This window comes from Epinephelus lanceolatus, chromosome 8 (assembly GCF_041903045.1).
Source record: "Epinephelus lanceolatus isolate andai-2023 chromosome 8, ASM4190304v1, whole genome shotgun sequence".
NCBI classification, from domain to species: Eukaryota; Metazoa; Chordata; class Actinopteri; order Perciformes; family Serranidae; genus Epinephelus; species Epinephelus lanceolatus.
Genome location: NC_135741.1, coordinates 38,185,388 through 38,202,986, shown reverse-complemented (window position 1 = coordinate 38,202,986; position 17,599 = coordinate 38,185,388). Strand labels below are relative to the sequence as shown.

Below are 17,599 nucleotides of genomic sequence, written 5' to 3'. Positions count from 1 at the left end.
TAAATCTCAGAAGGCTAACTGCCACACTGGCAGGTAAATGTTTGTGTCAAAATAGTCATGTAATAGAAAATAGGCTAAGAGTCCCACATTTTGGTGTCATTTAGGGATGTGCTGCTCTTTTGCTCCTTGGCTGCTCCTCTGCTGTCTGTGTCTCACACACACACTCTACAGATATTTTTTTATGCACGTGTAAACAATGCCGCAAAATTGACCATCTTGAGTGCCCCTTGTTTTGCAACACCGCTTACCATACAGGACATCAGATGATCATTTGCCACCAATCTGCTGTGAGTTATTGTTGTGCCCAAATTTATGAAGGTAATAAAATAATAACATTGAGGCTCCGCAGACTAAACCAAGAACGCAAACTGCCTACCACATTGTCAACAGCAGCACAATAAAGCTCCTTCCATTCTTACCTTTTACAATCAAAGCCCAAGGCATATACCCTGCATCACTGCTTACCAGAGGGAACGTATTCATACGCTGAGGTTGTGGTGATGAGTTGTATTCAACAGAATACTGTATTATCTAAATGAAATGTACTGAAAAAACTGCATATCTGACAACAAAAAACTGTACTGTATTTGTAATTAGGTATAACTAAGTACTGCAATCATGGTATTTTGAGGCTATTGTGTTTACATGGATTGTGACAACAAACATTTTGACACAACAGATTTAGACAGCACTAAAAATTCTCCACTGATGTGTGATGACGACGATGAATGGCTCGGCTTATATGGTTATACATTTAAGCATAAGCGGACTGCATCAGTATCAATTCTCATACATTAAAAAGTGAGACAAGTAATTTACAGTTACTACTTTTTTATATCTCCACTGTAATAAAAACAACACTTCAGTTATTTTGGTTACAGATCCCTCTGAACTGGCAGAAACTAATTTTAGGAAAGGTTTGGTTGGGTGTAGATCAGACAGAAGCCAGAAATTAGATCCTGAAGAACGAATACTCCAACAAATCTCAAACCCAAAGCCACAGCTGCTATTGACTTTTCAAATGCAGGGGCAAGGTCTCAAAAAATGTGTTTTGTCTTGAGTGCATAGACATATCACTTCACTGTAGAGTATTTTTAATGAGCTGAAGATAATCACAAGTGGTTTTAGTCAAACACTGGTTATGTGAGACAGATTCAGCAATTCAAATGACTGAGACTGAAATCAGTCCTTCTCTGGAGCAATCATATTCTGACCAAAGCAAATTTTGCTGCAAGATTACAAAGGTGTATTTTACTCACAGCTTGTTCCACAACACTGACTTGTAACCAAAGTAGGGGATTCTGTGTGTTCATTCATGGTCACACATGCAAATTTATGCAAAGATCTCACTTGCATGAACAGTTTCATATCTCAATTTGATTTTCCACAATTAAATATTGTTCAATTCAGTGACGCAAAAACATTGCATTTCACTATGAATAGCTGCTTTATCAAATTTATAATCAGTGACCCTCTCTCCTTTTCAAAACTGTTGCCGTGCATCACTAAAAAAATCATGAGCATGACAAAAATGGAGGCAATTCAGTCTTTCGCTGGTATCTCATAAATCCAAACACTGCACAAGAACTGACGAATCAAATTATGACCAACTGCAAATGCCTTGTTTCACATCTCAGATGCCTTTTCTGAATGACATTTACATGCTTACTCTAAAATGCTAACTGCCACTTCATAAGTTTTGTGACCTTTAAAACTGGAGTTGTTTGTTGCAATAAGTCACCTCACAGCCCATCTTTAAAAAGTGTATGATTGTGGAGGCAGATTCCATTATAACGAATGCAGAAGTCCAAGACCACAACAATAAGTCCTCTACATAAAGACAATACTATTCATGTCGCTCACACAGGCACACTGTAATCACATCAAGAACCCCAAGGCCCCCAGTGGACAGACCCACAGAGTGAGATTTTAAAAAGGGTCATATAGAATTAGAGATTTTCCAGCTGTTGCAGAATCGCAAGAGTTTAGAATTTATTACTGCTGTAACTTTGGGGAACACAAATAAAAAGTTAAACTAATCTATATTCTGACTCTTGGTGAAACACTGCTACCCAAACTGTTCCCAAAACCATGATTAGTAACAGTTGCTTACCTGAGTCCTGACTGGATTTGGACTCGGAGAGACTGACAGCAGAGGCGTCTCGCGACTGGTCAATCATGCCGATGTTCACCTTGTGCTTGTAGGGGTCCAGAGCTCCAAGAAGACCCAGTACACGGATGGCCTGTTGGACACACAGCATACACACACACACACACACACACACACACACACACCGTCAGCATGTCTGTCCCCCCTAGAAGACATGTCTAAAAACACAGAAATCTTGATCAAGTCTTGACTTTGATCGGACTACCAATATTTAGAAATAAATCTAAGATCATGGTTTAAGCATTCAAAGAAAACAAGCAATTTTTCATAAACAGTTACAAGGTGCTATCGCTACCACATACTTTTGGAACTCTGTTGAAGCCACTTTAGCCACTTATTAGCAAAGTGAGGACTTCGGGTTTGGGTACCAAACTCTGTACTTTCAAGGGTAACAACCAAATTATGCCTGTGCTACTGGGTACCAATTTACACTAAATCAATCAGTGCCAAATATCAGTACCCAGGAGTGCATCTGAGTGAGAATGCTAGGTTTTAACAAAAGGCAGAAGTGCGGCAAAGCACCCTGAAGGCTGGATGCCAGCCAGAGAGCTCAGAGGCCAGCAGCAGAGCTCCACGGGCCCACCAGGGTTAACTCTCTCCTTTAACTTTCTCCTTCAGCTGCTCTGTTAACTTCCCAGCTCGCCAAAAATATTGCTGCAAAGCTGATATATCACAATAATTTAATAGCCTTGTGTCACTGCTAGACGAGCAGACACACACTTAAAAAGCAGACAGACAGACTGAGAAGAATGATTTGCTATATGAGTGATTAGAAAAAAAAAAAGATTAGCAGAATTGTATTTTAGTCTACCATGTCACTCTTGTAGCTTGTTCAAAAATTTAATTTTTGTTATTACAGAGAAGGTACAGTACCAAAAATGGGATCGTTAGGTACCAGTACTGAATTCCAGGTACTGGAACTGGTACCAGTTATAAGTTAAAAGGTACCCAATCCAATTGAGGACTATATGGAACATAACGAAAATGTGCATCAGCAACAGACGTTTGGAGAATACTGCATGAGTGGTTGGAGAAGCCTCTACTGATGTTATGATATTTTTTTCCAGGACTCTGAGACCCCACTGGAATCTGTAGTAAGTGCTGTAAATCCAACCTGAGCACAGCTGCTGTCATCTGTAAAGTAGTAAGCAGAGCCATCTTTCAGGCCTGCAGGATGAGAGTATTTGATAATAAAAAGACAGATTTACTGTGGGATATTCCTTTCATATAAACATTACAACACAGAAAAGTAAACTAACATGTGACATAAATGCTTGATGTAAAAAGTTTGCAGTTTATTCCTTCAAGGAGTGCTGAGGCTATAGCACAGAGTACACAGTCACCCTAAAGTAGCAACTACCAGTGGATAATTAGCTCAACAGGGTTTCAGATGGATCAGATAGTGGAAGGGCGAGAGTTGCCCGAGCCAATTTCCACATGCCACACATCATACACTGACAATGCACTCCTTGAGACTCACGTAATGTAATAGGCGAGGGAAGAAACTTTGACAATTTTCACTTACATCACAGCTTAAGACTTAGCAAAAAGTTCCATATAACTATGGAAAATGTGCACAGCTTCATACAGTATGTATTTGTGTGGTTATAATTCACCAGTCATAGTCAATACATTTAAACTGACCTTGATTTGGTTAGTATATGTTGACAGGTTGGATTTCTGGCCTCATAATGAGTCACTGTGTGACAGAGTGGGGTTCATATTGCAACAAAGAAACCCATAGTGGAAAGGAAGGGTGCATACCTCTCTTCTGATGCCCTGATTTTGTTCCGTCTTCAGGAAGTTGAGCAGCACCTCCAGAAGAGAGGGGTACTTGCGGTAGGGCTCCACCACATAACCTGTACTAGCCACCTGCTGCCCCAGTGTCCACAGCGCCACCTGGTGGAAAGTCAAATGCAGATTCTCTCTCAACAATGCATCTGATGGAGAAGCAACAAGTCTGGGATACACTTTTCTTTGCAATGATAACCACCATCATAATAAAATGTATCTACCTAACAAACAATGCAACAACGGTTACTTTATGATTTGGTTGTACTCTTATTATTCATCTTGTTCTGTTTTAAATTACAACCATTAATCTTGTTTGCCAGTCCCTGCCATCAGTTCAAAATACTTTTCAGCCCCTTATTGATAAGTCATTGGTTAATCCTTTTCAAATGAGCCCTCCCAGTGTTTCTGTTTAAACAGGAAATACCAGAAGCACAGTGCTCTAAAATGCTTTCTGAGTGACTAAATGTTTCCAGAAATGACATCCAGTTCTGTTTACTGAAGTAGATGCGTATTTACTGTACCCAGGAAATAAATATTTTTCGGAACTTGGAGTAAAGAGAAACTAGAACCAGATGAAGCAGACACATTTTTTTTGGTGTACCTGTCGTTTGGCCAATGAGGAGGAGTCCTGCAGCATGTCCATGATGATTGGAAAAAGCTCGTCCATCCACTTCCTCATTTCCAGGCCGCTCACCTGATAGGGTAGGCACAGAAGAACCAATCACAGCAAAGGAAATCTCATACTCAATTTTCTGTCATTAAGATCTTCTAAAATCTACAAGGGACTGAACAATTACTTTTGACATTAAAATGATGCCAGTGATGTTATAAAAATGCATTATATTCTGTCTATGTGTTGCTTTCATGTTGACAGCACTAATTTGAGTTCAGATTTGTTAGGGTAGGTGGGGTGCCATGTTGCAACATTTACTGCAGTATCTTTTCTGATACTACCACTATGAGCTACCAAAATCTGAAATTTTCTAAACATACTGGTTTTGGCTTGCATACGTTGTTTCTTTCTGGGTTGTTGCTGTTTTTTTGCATTCAATTTGACATGACATTTAAAGGCTCTTGACTGTATCCCTACGTTTTCTTGTGTCTTCCTGTGCCGGTTCCTGAGCAGATGGGCTCCTGTCTCTTCCTGCACTGGGTCAACTGTGAGCACTTGTTCTACCTGAGCATCTCCTGCACTCTGTCTGAACTGCAGAGTCTGCCTGACTTTAACTGTGCTTTTCTGACTCCTCTGTGGGGACCATCGAACCACCTGGATCAGGCGGAGCAAGGCACACATCCATGAGTGAGGCTCTAGCCTGAATTTTCCACCTCAGAAAAGAACAAACTCAGAGTGTTTGCATTAAGTGAGAGACTCAAAAATGTTATAATGTGCACAGGGCTCAGATTTATTGGGTTTCAATCAGCAGCAGCAAGAGAATCAATGTGATACACAGGCTAACACAGTCCTCTTAAAACTTCAAAGAGCTATAAACATTCAGCCTTACCTGAGCCAACTCGCCGATGGTCGCAAGGACACTAATGACCACTCCAGGGTTGGGGTCTGGGTCTTTCAGCTTGAGAATGAGAGCCTGCAAAAGCAAAGGTAACAGGGTCACTTGACTGATTAAACTGGTGCTCCCTATAATTTTAATTATGAGGCAAAAAAGATTTAAAGAGCTTCAGGAAATTAGATTGTAATGGATCATAGATTTTGCATTGGAGCCCAATTACATTGTCTTTTTTAATAGGGATGGGCATGAGTATTCATTTTGAACGTCAGTATTCGTTACACATATTGAGATTCAAGTTCTCGCATTTCATTGGACAGGGTGAAGTCACGTGCGCAGCCACATACAACACAGACGCAGGTAAGCCCCGTCACTTGACCCCAAAATGGCGGCGGCGAAGAAGTTGAAGAATGACGTTTGTAAGTATTTTGAAAAGATCGACGAAACAACCGTGGAGTGTAAGCTGTGTAATATCAAACTAGCTTATCACAGAACAACCAGTTCTATGCTCAACCATTTGCGCATCAAGCACAAAGAGAAGACCGCGGAGACGGACAGTAGGCAGCCTCCTATCACCGGTTTTGTTAGCAGTGCTAGCAAACGCCACTGCGATGCTGCAAGAGCAGAGAAGATAACCCAGATTCTAACGAAGATGCTCACTACAGATATGCTCCCGTTAAGCTTCGTTGAGGGTGAGTGTACTGTTTAATAGGCTAATTAAAGCCTGGCTGTTCAATAAACAAGCTTGAAATTGCACTTGAGTTCTGTTGTTGGCCTAAATGTGACCCTATTCTAATGCTGTTTTTTTTTTTTGTTTGTTTGTTTGTTTTGCGAGTACTCGTCAATAATGTAATGAGAGTACTCGAATATGGAAATTACTTAGAATGCCCATCCCTATTTTTTAATCCACCCATTATTCTTCCTTATCGAAACCTGGCACCTAAATGACCCACAATGCAACTCAGCCACTGACAGTTTGGTCAGAGATTTTGGGTGTGCTCTGCTAATAACGGCTAGCCCTAAGCTGCTAGCTTCAAGCAGAGATGAGGGGTGGGCTACAGACATCTGGTAAGCTAACTTCTTTCTAACTCCACACCCTTGAGACTTGAGACAATTTATCAGACTTAACCTATTAGACACACACCCTCTGAAGGAACAAAAAGTTTTATCCAACTTTTTTCACACATGCAGTTAAACTCCTCCGTGACACCTGCAGGTACCTGGGCATCCACATAGACAATAATCTGGTGTGGAGAGCCCATGTAGAGGTCATCTGTTCCAAAGTACAGCAGAGGCTGCACTTCCTGAGAAGGCTCAGAACCTTTGGTGTGACCCAGGAAGTGCACTTCCTATTCTGTCACGCCCTAATGGAAAGCCTCCTCCACTATTGGATCTCTGCATGATTTAGTCACCTGACAGTCCAATCAAAGGCCAAAATCAACAGACTAATACAGAAAGCCATTAAGAATACGGGGGTCCGTCAACATCCCAGTCTTCACAACATTTTTCAACAAACCATAATAAGACAGGCACAAAAAATCATCTCAGATCCAACTCATGCTCTTCACCCTGAATATCAGCTCCTCCCCTCAAGCAGACGGTACAGAGTTCCCCCAAAGCAGACACAACCGGTTCAAAAACTCCTTTGTCCCCCTGTCCATTAAAGCCTTCAACACCACCTAGGCTGCAATGTGTTTATACCATGGTTGTTTTTCTTATTTTGCTGTGCAGCACAGTATTATCGTAATATGTGTGCATTTTTCATGATGATACAGATGGGCATGTGCAATTAATGAGTGTATGTATTTGTTGTTTTTTACATTTGCATTTTACTGTGTTGGATGTATTTATTGGTTTTACTGCAGACACTGTGAAGTCCAAGGCAAATTTCCCTCTGGGACACTGAAGTCTGTCCTATCCTAACTCCCCAAGACCTGTAAAAAGACTGATGTGTGAAAAATCCCATTTACTTATTCAGAGTCTACTGAGTACACATGCTCCTCTCAAGTGACCGCCTGGTTTACATTTATACACTCAAACACCTTCATAATGGAGAACTTCCAGACTTGTACCTTGAGGATGGGCTCCATATATGGCCGTATGAGACGGGGGGCATTTGAGACTAGATGACCAAGCATACGAGCGCTCTGCTCTTTGTTTCTGCCCACACCACTGTGCTCCAACTCTGTTAGGATCTGCAACAAAATTCAAAACAGAATTAAGTATAACATTCCCATTCTTGTGTATCTGGAATACATCTGAAAGGTTAAAGCATAGTGTACACAATACTTTGGATAGTTTAAGCTATGCATAATACATTGGTCTTTGCTGCCATCTAAAGGTGTCTGTTGAAACAGACTGAATGTTTACTGAAGTAGATGTGTATTTACAGACAACACATGATCTTCAAATGTATTAACAGATAGTTAAAAAAAAATCATAATATTGTATTTATATTTAACATAATTTTCTTGTAATTAACATCATCTTCATTTAAAGGAATAACAATATTGAAAACCATGTTATTTTATGAATTTAGGAAAACTGAATTACTCTTGGAAAGATTTCCAAATGTCTTGAGTTTTATTAATGACAATATGTCCCCAGCAAATCAGCTGTTAAACATCTGGGGTTGACAATTGTGGGCATATCAGAGTATCAAATAAGGTGTGAGGGAAAAAAAAAAAAAAAGCCAAAAAGTGCAATAACATGGTGAGGTAGATTGTTTTGGTGTTTTCAGTTGAACAGTTAAACATCAAATCCCTTCTTAAGGTGTAAAATAAAAATCCATTTACAACATTCAACACAATAAATCAATAAACTATACATAGTGTGCCATCTGTCATGCCTCTCCTACCTGAATGAGCATCTTGCGTAGGAAGGGCATTACAAAGGCAGGGTTCATGCTGCTGAGGCGTCCGATTGTACAGATGGCCAGCTCTCTGATCTCAAACACCTCATCATTCAGTGCAACAAACAGAGCCTGCAAGTTTTCAGCCTGGGCAAGGTGGGCATCAAAACGCTCATCAAGAGATGCCAGGACACAGTATCGAATGTCTGGATCTGCATGAACACAAGGACAAGAAAAAGTTAGACATTTTGACTCTCTTATAGCTCTTATTACCTTATTGTCATAGGTAATTACAGCTGATTACAGGTGCCACAAATGCAAGATTTCTTAAGATCAAATTTTGTTTTCTTGCAAATTTGAGTTCCCTTCACTTCAATCGATCCCATCAAAAAAACACTTCTCCTGCCTCCCTCTTTTTTTATTCTTTCATGTGTTACCTGGGTCAGTGATGCCAACAACTAGCAGCTTGCTGAGCACATCTGCAACAACCTGCACAGCAGTCTGGCTGACAACATGGCCGCTGATCAGGTGGATGGAGGGGGTAAGGAGGCGTGAGCAGGTCCGGGCTGCCTCCATCCGGATTTCCTTGTGTTCGCTGTTTAGGAAGTGATCAGCACAGTGGCGCACAAACTGGGTGAGGGAGTGTCCTAGGGAAAGAACAAAGAGTTAGATTTGGCATTACAACTACTTTTTACATAGCTGTAGTTTCAGGCAAGTTAGGATACTAATGCAGATAATCATAAAACAGGTTAGGTGAATTTTTGCACTTTTGATTGCATGTTTAAGGCTTCAATTTCGATCTCTGAAGAAGTCTGGTGTTGTTTGAAGGTGCAAGATTGTCAACAACTTGTATTCAAAAGAAGAGCCTGAAATATTCCATAACTCATAACAACCCCTATTCAGTTGTGCAGTCTGACCACAGCTTGTTCTTTACACCAAAAGGCAAACCCACCCCACCATCTGCTGCAGGATTACAATATAAGACTTTGCTGAGTAATTGTTTCACCCTGGGCTGCTGTATGATTCAGTGCTGATATGCTGTCTTGAGCCCCATGGGTCCAGTCTAGAAAACAGCTGGACACACCCATCAACATAACCACTCCAGACTTTTTGCAGTTCACTTTATCATTTCTTACAGACTAAATGCCCCCCCCCCCCCCCCCCCCCCTCCTTTTGGCTCCAATCTTATACCTGATGGTTTATGCCTTCAATTTAGAATCACTACATTTTTTTTTCAAATTCCCTGAATGTGCAGTGCATAGGAACTGAGGCATTAACTCCATCAGTTATTTCTTTTCATGCTTTATGATTTTTAGGGCTGTCATGCCCACATTTAAAGTCATCATTTTTCTCTACTGACAGAACCAAATCTACGATTGATGGGTCTTTTGCAATGTTCTTGCCTTCAAACTCAAAGCTGCCAAGTGTGCGCAGGGCCAGTGTGATGCTGCCTACGTCACTGGCCTCTGGGATGTTTGTGAGGCTTGGCGAGGCCAGCTGGTGAGCCAGGCCTTTGGGCATGCCGGGGTGACGCAGCGGCTTGTGCATCAACACCAGAGAAAGCATCTTCAGCAGGCCATCCTGGATGTCCTTCTTCAACTGGGGGATTTGACGGCTCAGGTCATACAGCACTGCTGTCAGTGCAGGACTACACGACAAAGACAAAATAGACAAACAACCAAATATCAGCATCACTGTCATCTTTAAATGAGGACGAAGAAGTGTGCTGTGGTGCATTTATCAACAAACATAACTATACAAGCCGTTTAAGTCAAGCTCTGGATTTAAACCCTGCAACTTATATAAAGCCAGCCAGAAATCAGTCTTTCCTACCTGAGGCCCACAGCCAGCATAGGTTCCAGCAGCTCCTTGATGTCTGGCTGGATGCTGGGACCCATGGCTCTGGAAAGCATGCTGATACAGGTGAACACTGTGGCGTCCACCTGCATGGTCTTTTGCCTCCTGCACACATGGAAGACCGCAAAGTTAGGGGAAAAAAGAACACACTCACATGGTAAGTCTCTTTTCTTTTCATAGAAAATAACTCAAAATTATTTTTAAACAGGTCTACCTTACAGATTTTAAACTAGCACTTGAAAATTGATGAGTCTCTCATCTGATATAGCACAACCCAAAACTACAACACTAGATTCTTCAAACATGTGAAGCAACTATGTAAAAGCAAAGCAAGAAAAGAGAAGTGAACAAAACATGGGTTGTAAGACAATAACTATTAAAACACAACAAAATAGAAAAAGACAACTCAAACGTATCACTATCTGAATATGAGGAAATGTAATTTATCGTATACTATTACATACTATCAGAGCTCATGCCATATATTTAATTACTAACTTGTGTGCAAAGTCCTTGGGTGGCAGGGCAGCCTTGATTATCTCAAGGATCTTTGTGAGGTAGGGCTGGATTTCTGCCCTGACAGCCACCACCAGCAGCCCAAGAGCCTGGAAAGCTGCCGTCCTCTCCTTCTCCTTCTTCAGACAGGCCAGCAGGTAGCCCATAGTGTCTGACAGGTACTGGTCTGCACAGTGGAACAAACAGGTGCACAGTGCAAATGTTTAGATACAGACATAGGGCTTTGCATCAGCTGGTACACATAAAACAATGGACTGGAAGAAACTACAAGCAATTTAATACGGCAAAGCCTGTTGATATTGTTGAAGGGGAGCCCAAAAAGAACTGGTCATGAAATCCTCACTTGTCTTGTGCATAACCACCAAAAAGCCCAGTGATAGGAAAGAATGCATTAAAGATAGATCAAGCTGAATCTTGGATTACATTCAAACATTAACTAGTCCCACCTGTAAAGGTATGAGGCTGGAAGGCAGCCAGGCGTGGAAGCAGGTTGAGGATGGTCATCTGGATCAGAGGGTTTTTACTGGTCCTGTATTTCAGCACCCACCGACACACCTGGACAAAGCACATAAAAGTTTGTTTCAAATAAGTCATATGGTCCTCAAAACAGAACTGGCCTTGTGGTGCTGACCTTGTACACACTCTTCATGAGACTTCTGCAATGTTGTGGAAGCTAAGAAGCATTATTTCTATCATCAAGTCAAAGTTTCAACTTCTTGACTGTCAAAATTATATTTCATATATAAATTATAAAAGAATTATATTTCTATTCAAAATGCAACTTTGATGGTGCTGGTCCTATAAACCAGTGTGTACTTGGCAGTCTTGGACTACTAGTCAAAAGAAACTCCTGAACAATTGTAGAGCTGAAAACTAATTTAACTGTACCACTGAATGTCTGTAGTCACATTTTAAGACAACAGACATATAGCCTTAGTGTTTCTATTACTAGTGCAGCCCTAGTATTTCTTGTTTTTAACGTGTTGTCAAAAATACCCACAGATCATCATGGTTCCTAGACTGAAACGAAGGCTAGAACTTGAGTTCAGTCAGCCCAGCCACTGTCAAAACTTGAATTAAATTATCAAACAATAATACAGCGGCCCTCTTGCAGTAACTCTGAAGATCCCCTGGGAGTCACGGACCCCTGTGGAAGACCTAGGGTCCTGAACACACCTCTCTGACAGTCTAAACAAAAACTGAACACTAAACTTCAACTTCAACAGCATCATTTACTGCAGGACTGCCTTCACCCAAAACCAACTCATCCTAGCCCTCATGAAACACAAGCTAATGACAGAAGGTGGAGAAAGACTAGGGCAGAGTGAAAAAAGGGAGGAAAATAGATTTCACCAAACTGGGATGCACATTTTTCATTTATGCATTATTGTTTTCATTGAAAAGGGACATACATCTGTGTGTAAGCCATAAAACAAAAAAACACTGAGCTAAGATGCAGGTAAAAGTGTCAATTTGCATAGTCTGTTGTGCAGCTAAAAACTGTCACAATCATGCTTTTAATAAATAATACAAAAAGGAATCCATACTTAAACTTTGCTCCATCAGAGCCATAACACTTAAATAATCTTCTCATTTTGTGTTTGGGTGGTAGTAAAAGTGTTATTGTGGCGCATTTATGAAGACATTAATCCAGCAATGGCAATGGTACTAGGAGTGTAAGAAGTCACAGTGTTGTTCATAACACAGTTTAGGAGACATGGTTTGATGTGAGTTCGGTAGAGCGGAAAAATAAAAAAGATACGCTTCTTTTCATTTACTTCTGTATGATACTGTACGAACATTGAACAAAATGAAACACTTTTCCTGAGGCAACAGGTCACAACAGGCTACAACGCTGAAACGCATCACTTATGGTATGAAATTAAAAATACCAAAGTACATAGAATGATAAAAAAAATATCTCCCACCTCCACCCTGTCATTTGCGCTTGCCATAGTTTGACTGACTCAAACGCCTGTATTCTGCGTGTGGCTGCTTGCACCAGACTATGTCCCCTGACCCTGTACCATACGAATACACAAATTGTTACAGCCCTAGACGGTACACATCTCTTCTTTGGACAAAAAAATCTATTAACGCAAGATCAAGCAATTACCAAAACAACTGCCGCATTCTGGGAAAAGACAGACCTCTGCTGTAAAATCTACCTGGTCAAATCGCTCCTCCATCAGTTCCCGGCAGTATCGACTCTCCACCAGCGAGCTTTTGGCAGGTACTGGCGTGGCTCCAAAGCTGAGGAAGCCCTGAGGCGTGCTGTAGCCCAGCAGGCCCAGAAGGGCATTTGACTGCTGTGGCTGCACCGACTGGAAGCTAGTGAAGGGTGTGATGTGTCGGGGCTTGGTTCCAAATCCCATCAGTTCCTTGCAGTACTTATCATGGACCAGCTGCTGCTGCGTGATTTCCTCCATCTCCTCACGCATGCGCTGTAGTAGAGATAAGACAGTGAGACAAATGTTTTGCTTGTGGATGTGAGAATGTTTCCACAGTGAATTCAGCCCTCACCTCTCCTTCCATGCTGCTGATGCGAACCAGCTCATTTAGGATCAGAAGAGCACCATGGACCCTGTCATCACGATTCATCCCTTTTTCTTTGGCCAAAGTCTCATCGAAGCCTTTCTCCGCTTCCTCAAAGGTTTGCTTTTATAGTAAAAACAAACATTCAGGTTGCATATTACAGGTACAAATACATATACTCAGGATAAATACTTCTTTAGGAACAAAAAATGATTTGTCCAGATACAGTAGAATGTCTTACTTTGTACCACTGTGGTTTCTGCATTTCCTTGGTCTCCCTCTGTGTGGTGAGGATGAGACAGGCTCGCAGCGCAGATACAGCCCCTTCTCGGATGGCTTGCTTGGGGTCCCATACCGCGTAAAAGATGTTGTCAAAGAAGGGCTGCACTTGCTGAAAGAAGAAGGTGGGTGCACTAACAGCCAGCTCCCTCAAAACCAACACCTGGAAAAGACAGAAAATCATTTTATTGCTGTCATTAATTGCCCTTCTTGGGTTTATTTCTTTACAGCGTAAAAACTCAGAAGTCTGAACTCAGATATTGAACAATCAAACACAGACAAATCAAAACTTTAACACTTTACAAAGGGTTAATAGCAGCATTAACTCCAATTATTTTGGTGGCCTCAAAAGTCTTCCTTCTTCCTCCTGATGTCTGCACAGAGTCAGTATGAATACAATCCCTGTCCACAAAAACACATTTTCATTTCAAAAATCATCTTCCTTTAGAGTGAATCAGATCAGATCAGTCACTGATTCTTGTATCATCTAAAAAATAATTACACATATTTGAAAATTGAAAACTGGAAAACCCTTCAGAAAAAAATAAAAATAAATTTGATTTGATCAGTGTTTCTATTTTAGCATTTCATCCCTGTGTTTGGGGTTATCATAACAGACTCCTCATTTCACCAGAGGAAAAACTGCAGAGAAGATAAACAAGGCCAAAGTGCAATTGTGTCAGAGAAACTTTTAGTTATCACACAGAACTACCGTTCAAGAAGAATTGACAAGCTCAAGCACATCTGCATCTTTTGTGCAGCGTGAGTTTGCTAGGTGAGACAACGGTTCATTTTTAGCTAGGTTTGAAACTCTCAAGTTTGTATTTTAAAGCTATAGTGCGTAACTTCTACAGGTCCGTAAATGTCCGTTTCACCCAAGCCACTACTAGAGGAGATGACACAATGCTGATTAAGCCGATCGGCTCCTCTAACATCTCGCGGTATTTTTCAATATATATAATTTTTAGTATGCGTGTAGACCAGCGACATTCCCGCGCTGGCGCACAGGAAATGCTTCCTCACAACAAAAAGGGCAGGGGGAGGAAGAGCGGAGAGTGTCATAGCAAGAGGTAGAGCGCAGGTAGAAAGAGAAAGCAACATGGCGGAGAAGCAGCGGAGACACGGTTCAGAAGTGGATCCTACCACAAAGAAAAAGGCTGGACGTTCGGCTGAAGGTCTATTAGCAAAGAAGGAAAGTGACCGACGGAGAAGGCAAACAAGGATTTGTATTGGCGTCGCTTTTCCTCGGTGGAGAGCCCTGAAGGAAGAAATTGGGCTGAGGGCAGACACGGATGTTGCCTTGCTACTGTTGGATAAGTAAGTGACTTGGTTTATAATTATATTATGAGTAGTATGAGTTGCTGTTACATGTACTGGACCTAGTACTTTACTATTATTTTCTTGGAAATGGTGCTATGAACATAATGTAATGTTAGCAGCCTGGTGTTCGCCACGTTGTGTAGCATTGTGTACACGGTGTGAAGCGAGTGTTACTCTGTGTACACGGTGTGTGGCGACTGGCGAGTGTTACTCTGTGTACACGGAAGTGCCGCCGGTTCATTAGTTGTAATAACGCATTATCCGCTGGGATGCGACAGAAGTTAAAACAAAACAAAAAAGGCGACAGTGCAATGAGACAATCTTGAGTCAGACTGTCCAATGCCCTCATTTCCACCACACATAAACACCACCAAGAAGTGGTGGTATTTTAACAACAAACAACACAATCCCAGCTGTCTGCTTGTCACTTACTGCAGCATGGCGTCTCCCTTCATTTCTGTCTGCTCCCAGCCACTCCAGGGCCCTCTTCACCTCAAACTCTACATACTCTGCGGTAAAGGTGTCCCCTGCCATAGACAGGTGGCCCATGGCTTTAGAGGCCATCTCCATCACCACTGGGTCACTGGAGGGCAGCAGGTTGCGCAGGTAGTTGGCAAAGCGGCTGATCCTGGTGGCATTGCCTCCCTCGACTCCAATCAGACTGACTGAAACAGTAATTTACTCTTTTACACATGTGCTGTGTATGCTATTATACACATTTTTGTAAGACATAATTCTAGGGCAGTTTGTTGTAGCTACATAATTCTGAGGAAATGTTTATCAATGTTTATGGCTTACCAATGGCGAGAATCCCTCCTTTCTTCTCATTCACATCAGAGCTGGATACCAGCTCAAATATGTGGTGGTTTAACTCATCATAGAATGTAGTGGCTTCATCTTGGCTTAACTGTAAAAGACACAAAACTAATGTCACAGAAAAATACAAATAGAAAAAGCTAAGTTGGTGACTCTAACTTGTATGAGAAAGTAAAAAAAACTGGTGACAAAAAGTCTGCACAATCACTCCTGAATCAGTGTAAACAGCTGATCACTACAGCTCTTGTGGGCAAAAACACTCACACAGTATAGAGTATATTGGAGTGATATATCTGCATGCAGGTGTCTATTACATCCATGTTTACTTTTGCTATTACCTCTCTGAGCTCTGTAGTCACATAGTGCTGCAGATCTTTGGCAGATTTTGCTCTGGTGTCTTCATTTCTGCTCTTCAGCCCACCGACAAACTGTTGCAGCACAGTGGCTGTGCCTGACATGATCACCATTTGGATGGCCAAACCTGCAGAGACAAATACAAATGATACATGAAACATTCTGGGTTCTCAAAGAAAAGGGTTAACAAGTTTAAAGACCATACTTGGAAAGAAAGTTTACTTGTCCTGAGCTGTTTACACAGGTCAATGTTGCTCTTAGCTGACGTTACAACTAGCTAACGTGTCTAGTTAGCTTGTTAAACACATTGTCAACCCTGCTAATTAGCAACATACATGCAGAGACATTTCACTAACTAAAGATGACATTCTCTACACCACTAACACTCAACTGAAAGGACCAAGTGGTATATGTCAGGTACGGGCTAACCCTGAACCACACCAGTGTATCATGCTGGTTTTGTTTAGCTAATGTTAGCTAGTGCTAACGTTCAGCTACTGTAGCAAAGCGTTAGCAAGATAGTGTAAGTCGCTTTGTAACACTTACGTGTTTCAATTTATATGTCGGCCACTTAATTACTATTCGGCTGTTGCAAAATATCTCTCATTGTACGACTATCTAGCTGGCACAGGGAAATGTTAGCTTGCTACGGTATCTCTTTTTTCAGTTGGACCGTCTCCGGCAGGGTACAGTCAGGCAGCAAACCTCACGAGCGCTGTGTTGCGTTGAGTAGCCTGCGCAGAGGTGATGCGCATGTCGCTCACATGTCCTTGAATACAGTTTCAGATAGCAGTGTTAATGACACTTTACTTGAACTTTTGTTTTGTAATACTTTATACCGTATACCTCTACATTCCAAGATTGATTCCAAAAATAAATGTTATACGTTTTATTCGTATAATTTGTATGAATTACCTTGCACTAACACTACCTGACTCTGCCTTATATATATATAATATGTATATATATTATATATTATATATATATATATATATATATATATATATATATATATATATATATATATATATAATGTGCATAAATATATGGTGGAAATGTCATGGTACATCCTGCTTCAACTGTGCATATAGTTGCTTCATCTCCTCACTATTTTATGTCAGATTGCAACCATTGCTTTTGAGGTTTGAAGATGCAGACAGCCACCACGTACAGTACTTAAATATTTTTGCATCTATGAGTCGCGTTCTAGCAGTTTGTCAAAATAAAAGTACTATTACTACTGTGAGCCCCCAAAATCTGTGCCTATGCTCATGACTCTTACTTGGGCACTTGCGTTGGGCTCACTTCCATAGTGAATTAAGAAGTGAAAACACATTAATTCCCTTTCTTCTGGGGACCCCTGGAACTCCCTCAAGGACCCCTGCGGGTCCCCAGACCCCTGGTTAAGGCCAACTGATTTGTGTTATGTGCTGTTATGTGTTTTTCCTACTACCATATGTCAAAATGTCCGCTGTGAAAAGGGTCTATAATCAAGGCTGGATTACCAACAGGGCCCTAGGGTGCCAGAACTCCCAGGGGCCCTTGAAGCCCCAGGCTGACCACATGGCAACTGGTTTCTGCTAATTTAATCAAAATTCTGTT

General features: G+C 41.3%; 1 protein-coding gene across 1 annotated transcript in view; it reads right to left on the bottom strand.

Annotated features, from left to right (window-relative positions):
• mtor (mechanistic target of rapamycin kinase) overlaps positions 1 to 16,691 on the bottom strand; it is a 110,723-nt gene extending 94,032 nt beyond the window's left edge. The window contains exons 1-18 of the mRNA XM_033630095.2: positions 16,544 to 16,691; positions 15,982 to 16,124; positions 15,626 to 15,734; positions 15,260 to 15,492; positions 13,470 to 13,670; positions 13,217 to 13,351; positions 12,862 to 13,137; positions 11,140 to 11,248; positions 10,676 to 10,859; positions 10,154 to 10,282; positions 9,724 to 9,968; positions 8,758 to 8,967; positions 8,327 to 8,532; positions 7,542 to 7,664; positions 5,467 to 5,550; positions 4,566 to 4,658; positions 3,935 to 4,069; positions 2,114 to 2,243 (exon numbers count right to left, since the gene is read on the bottom strand). Of these exons, the coding sequence (XP_033485986.2) occupies positions 2,114 to 2,243; positions 3,935 to 4,069; positions 4,566 to 4,658; positions 5,467 to 5,550; positions 7,542 to 7,664; positions 8,327 to 8,532; positions 8,758 to 8,967; positions 9,724 to 9,968; positions 10,154 to 10,282; positions 10,676 to 10,859; positions 11,140 to 11,248; positions 12,862 to 13,137; positions 13,217 to 13,351; positions 13,470 to 13,670; positions 15,260 to 15,492; positions 15,626 to 15,734; positions 15,982 to 16,110 (2,731 nt within the window). The 5' untranslated portion in view covers positions 16,111 to 16,124; positions 16,544 to 16,691. The remainder of the gene's footprint in view (positions 1 to 2,113; positions 2,244 to 3,934; positions 4,070 to 4,565; positions 4,659 to 5,466; positions 5,551 to 7,541; positions 7,665 to 8,326; positions 8,533 to 8,757; positions 8,968 to 9,723; positions 9,969 to 10,153; positions 10,283 to 10,675; positions 10,860 to 11,139; positions 11,249 to 12,861; positions 13,138 to 13,216; positions 13,352 to 13,469; positions 13,671 to 15,259; positions 15,493 to 15,625; positions 15,735 to 15,981; positions 16,125 to 16,543) is intronic.
• Between the last annotated feature and the right edge of the window lie 908 nt (positions 16,692 to 17,599).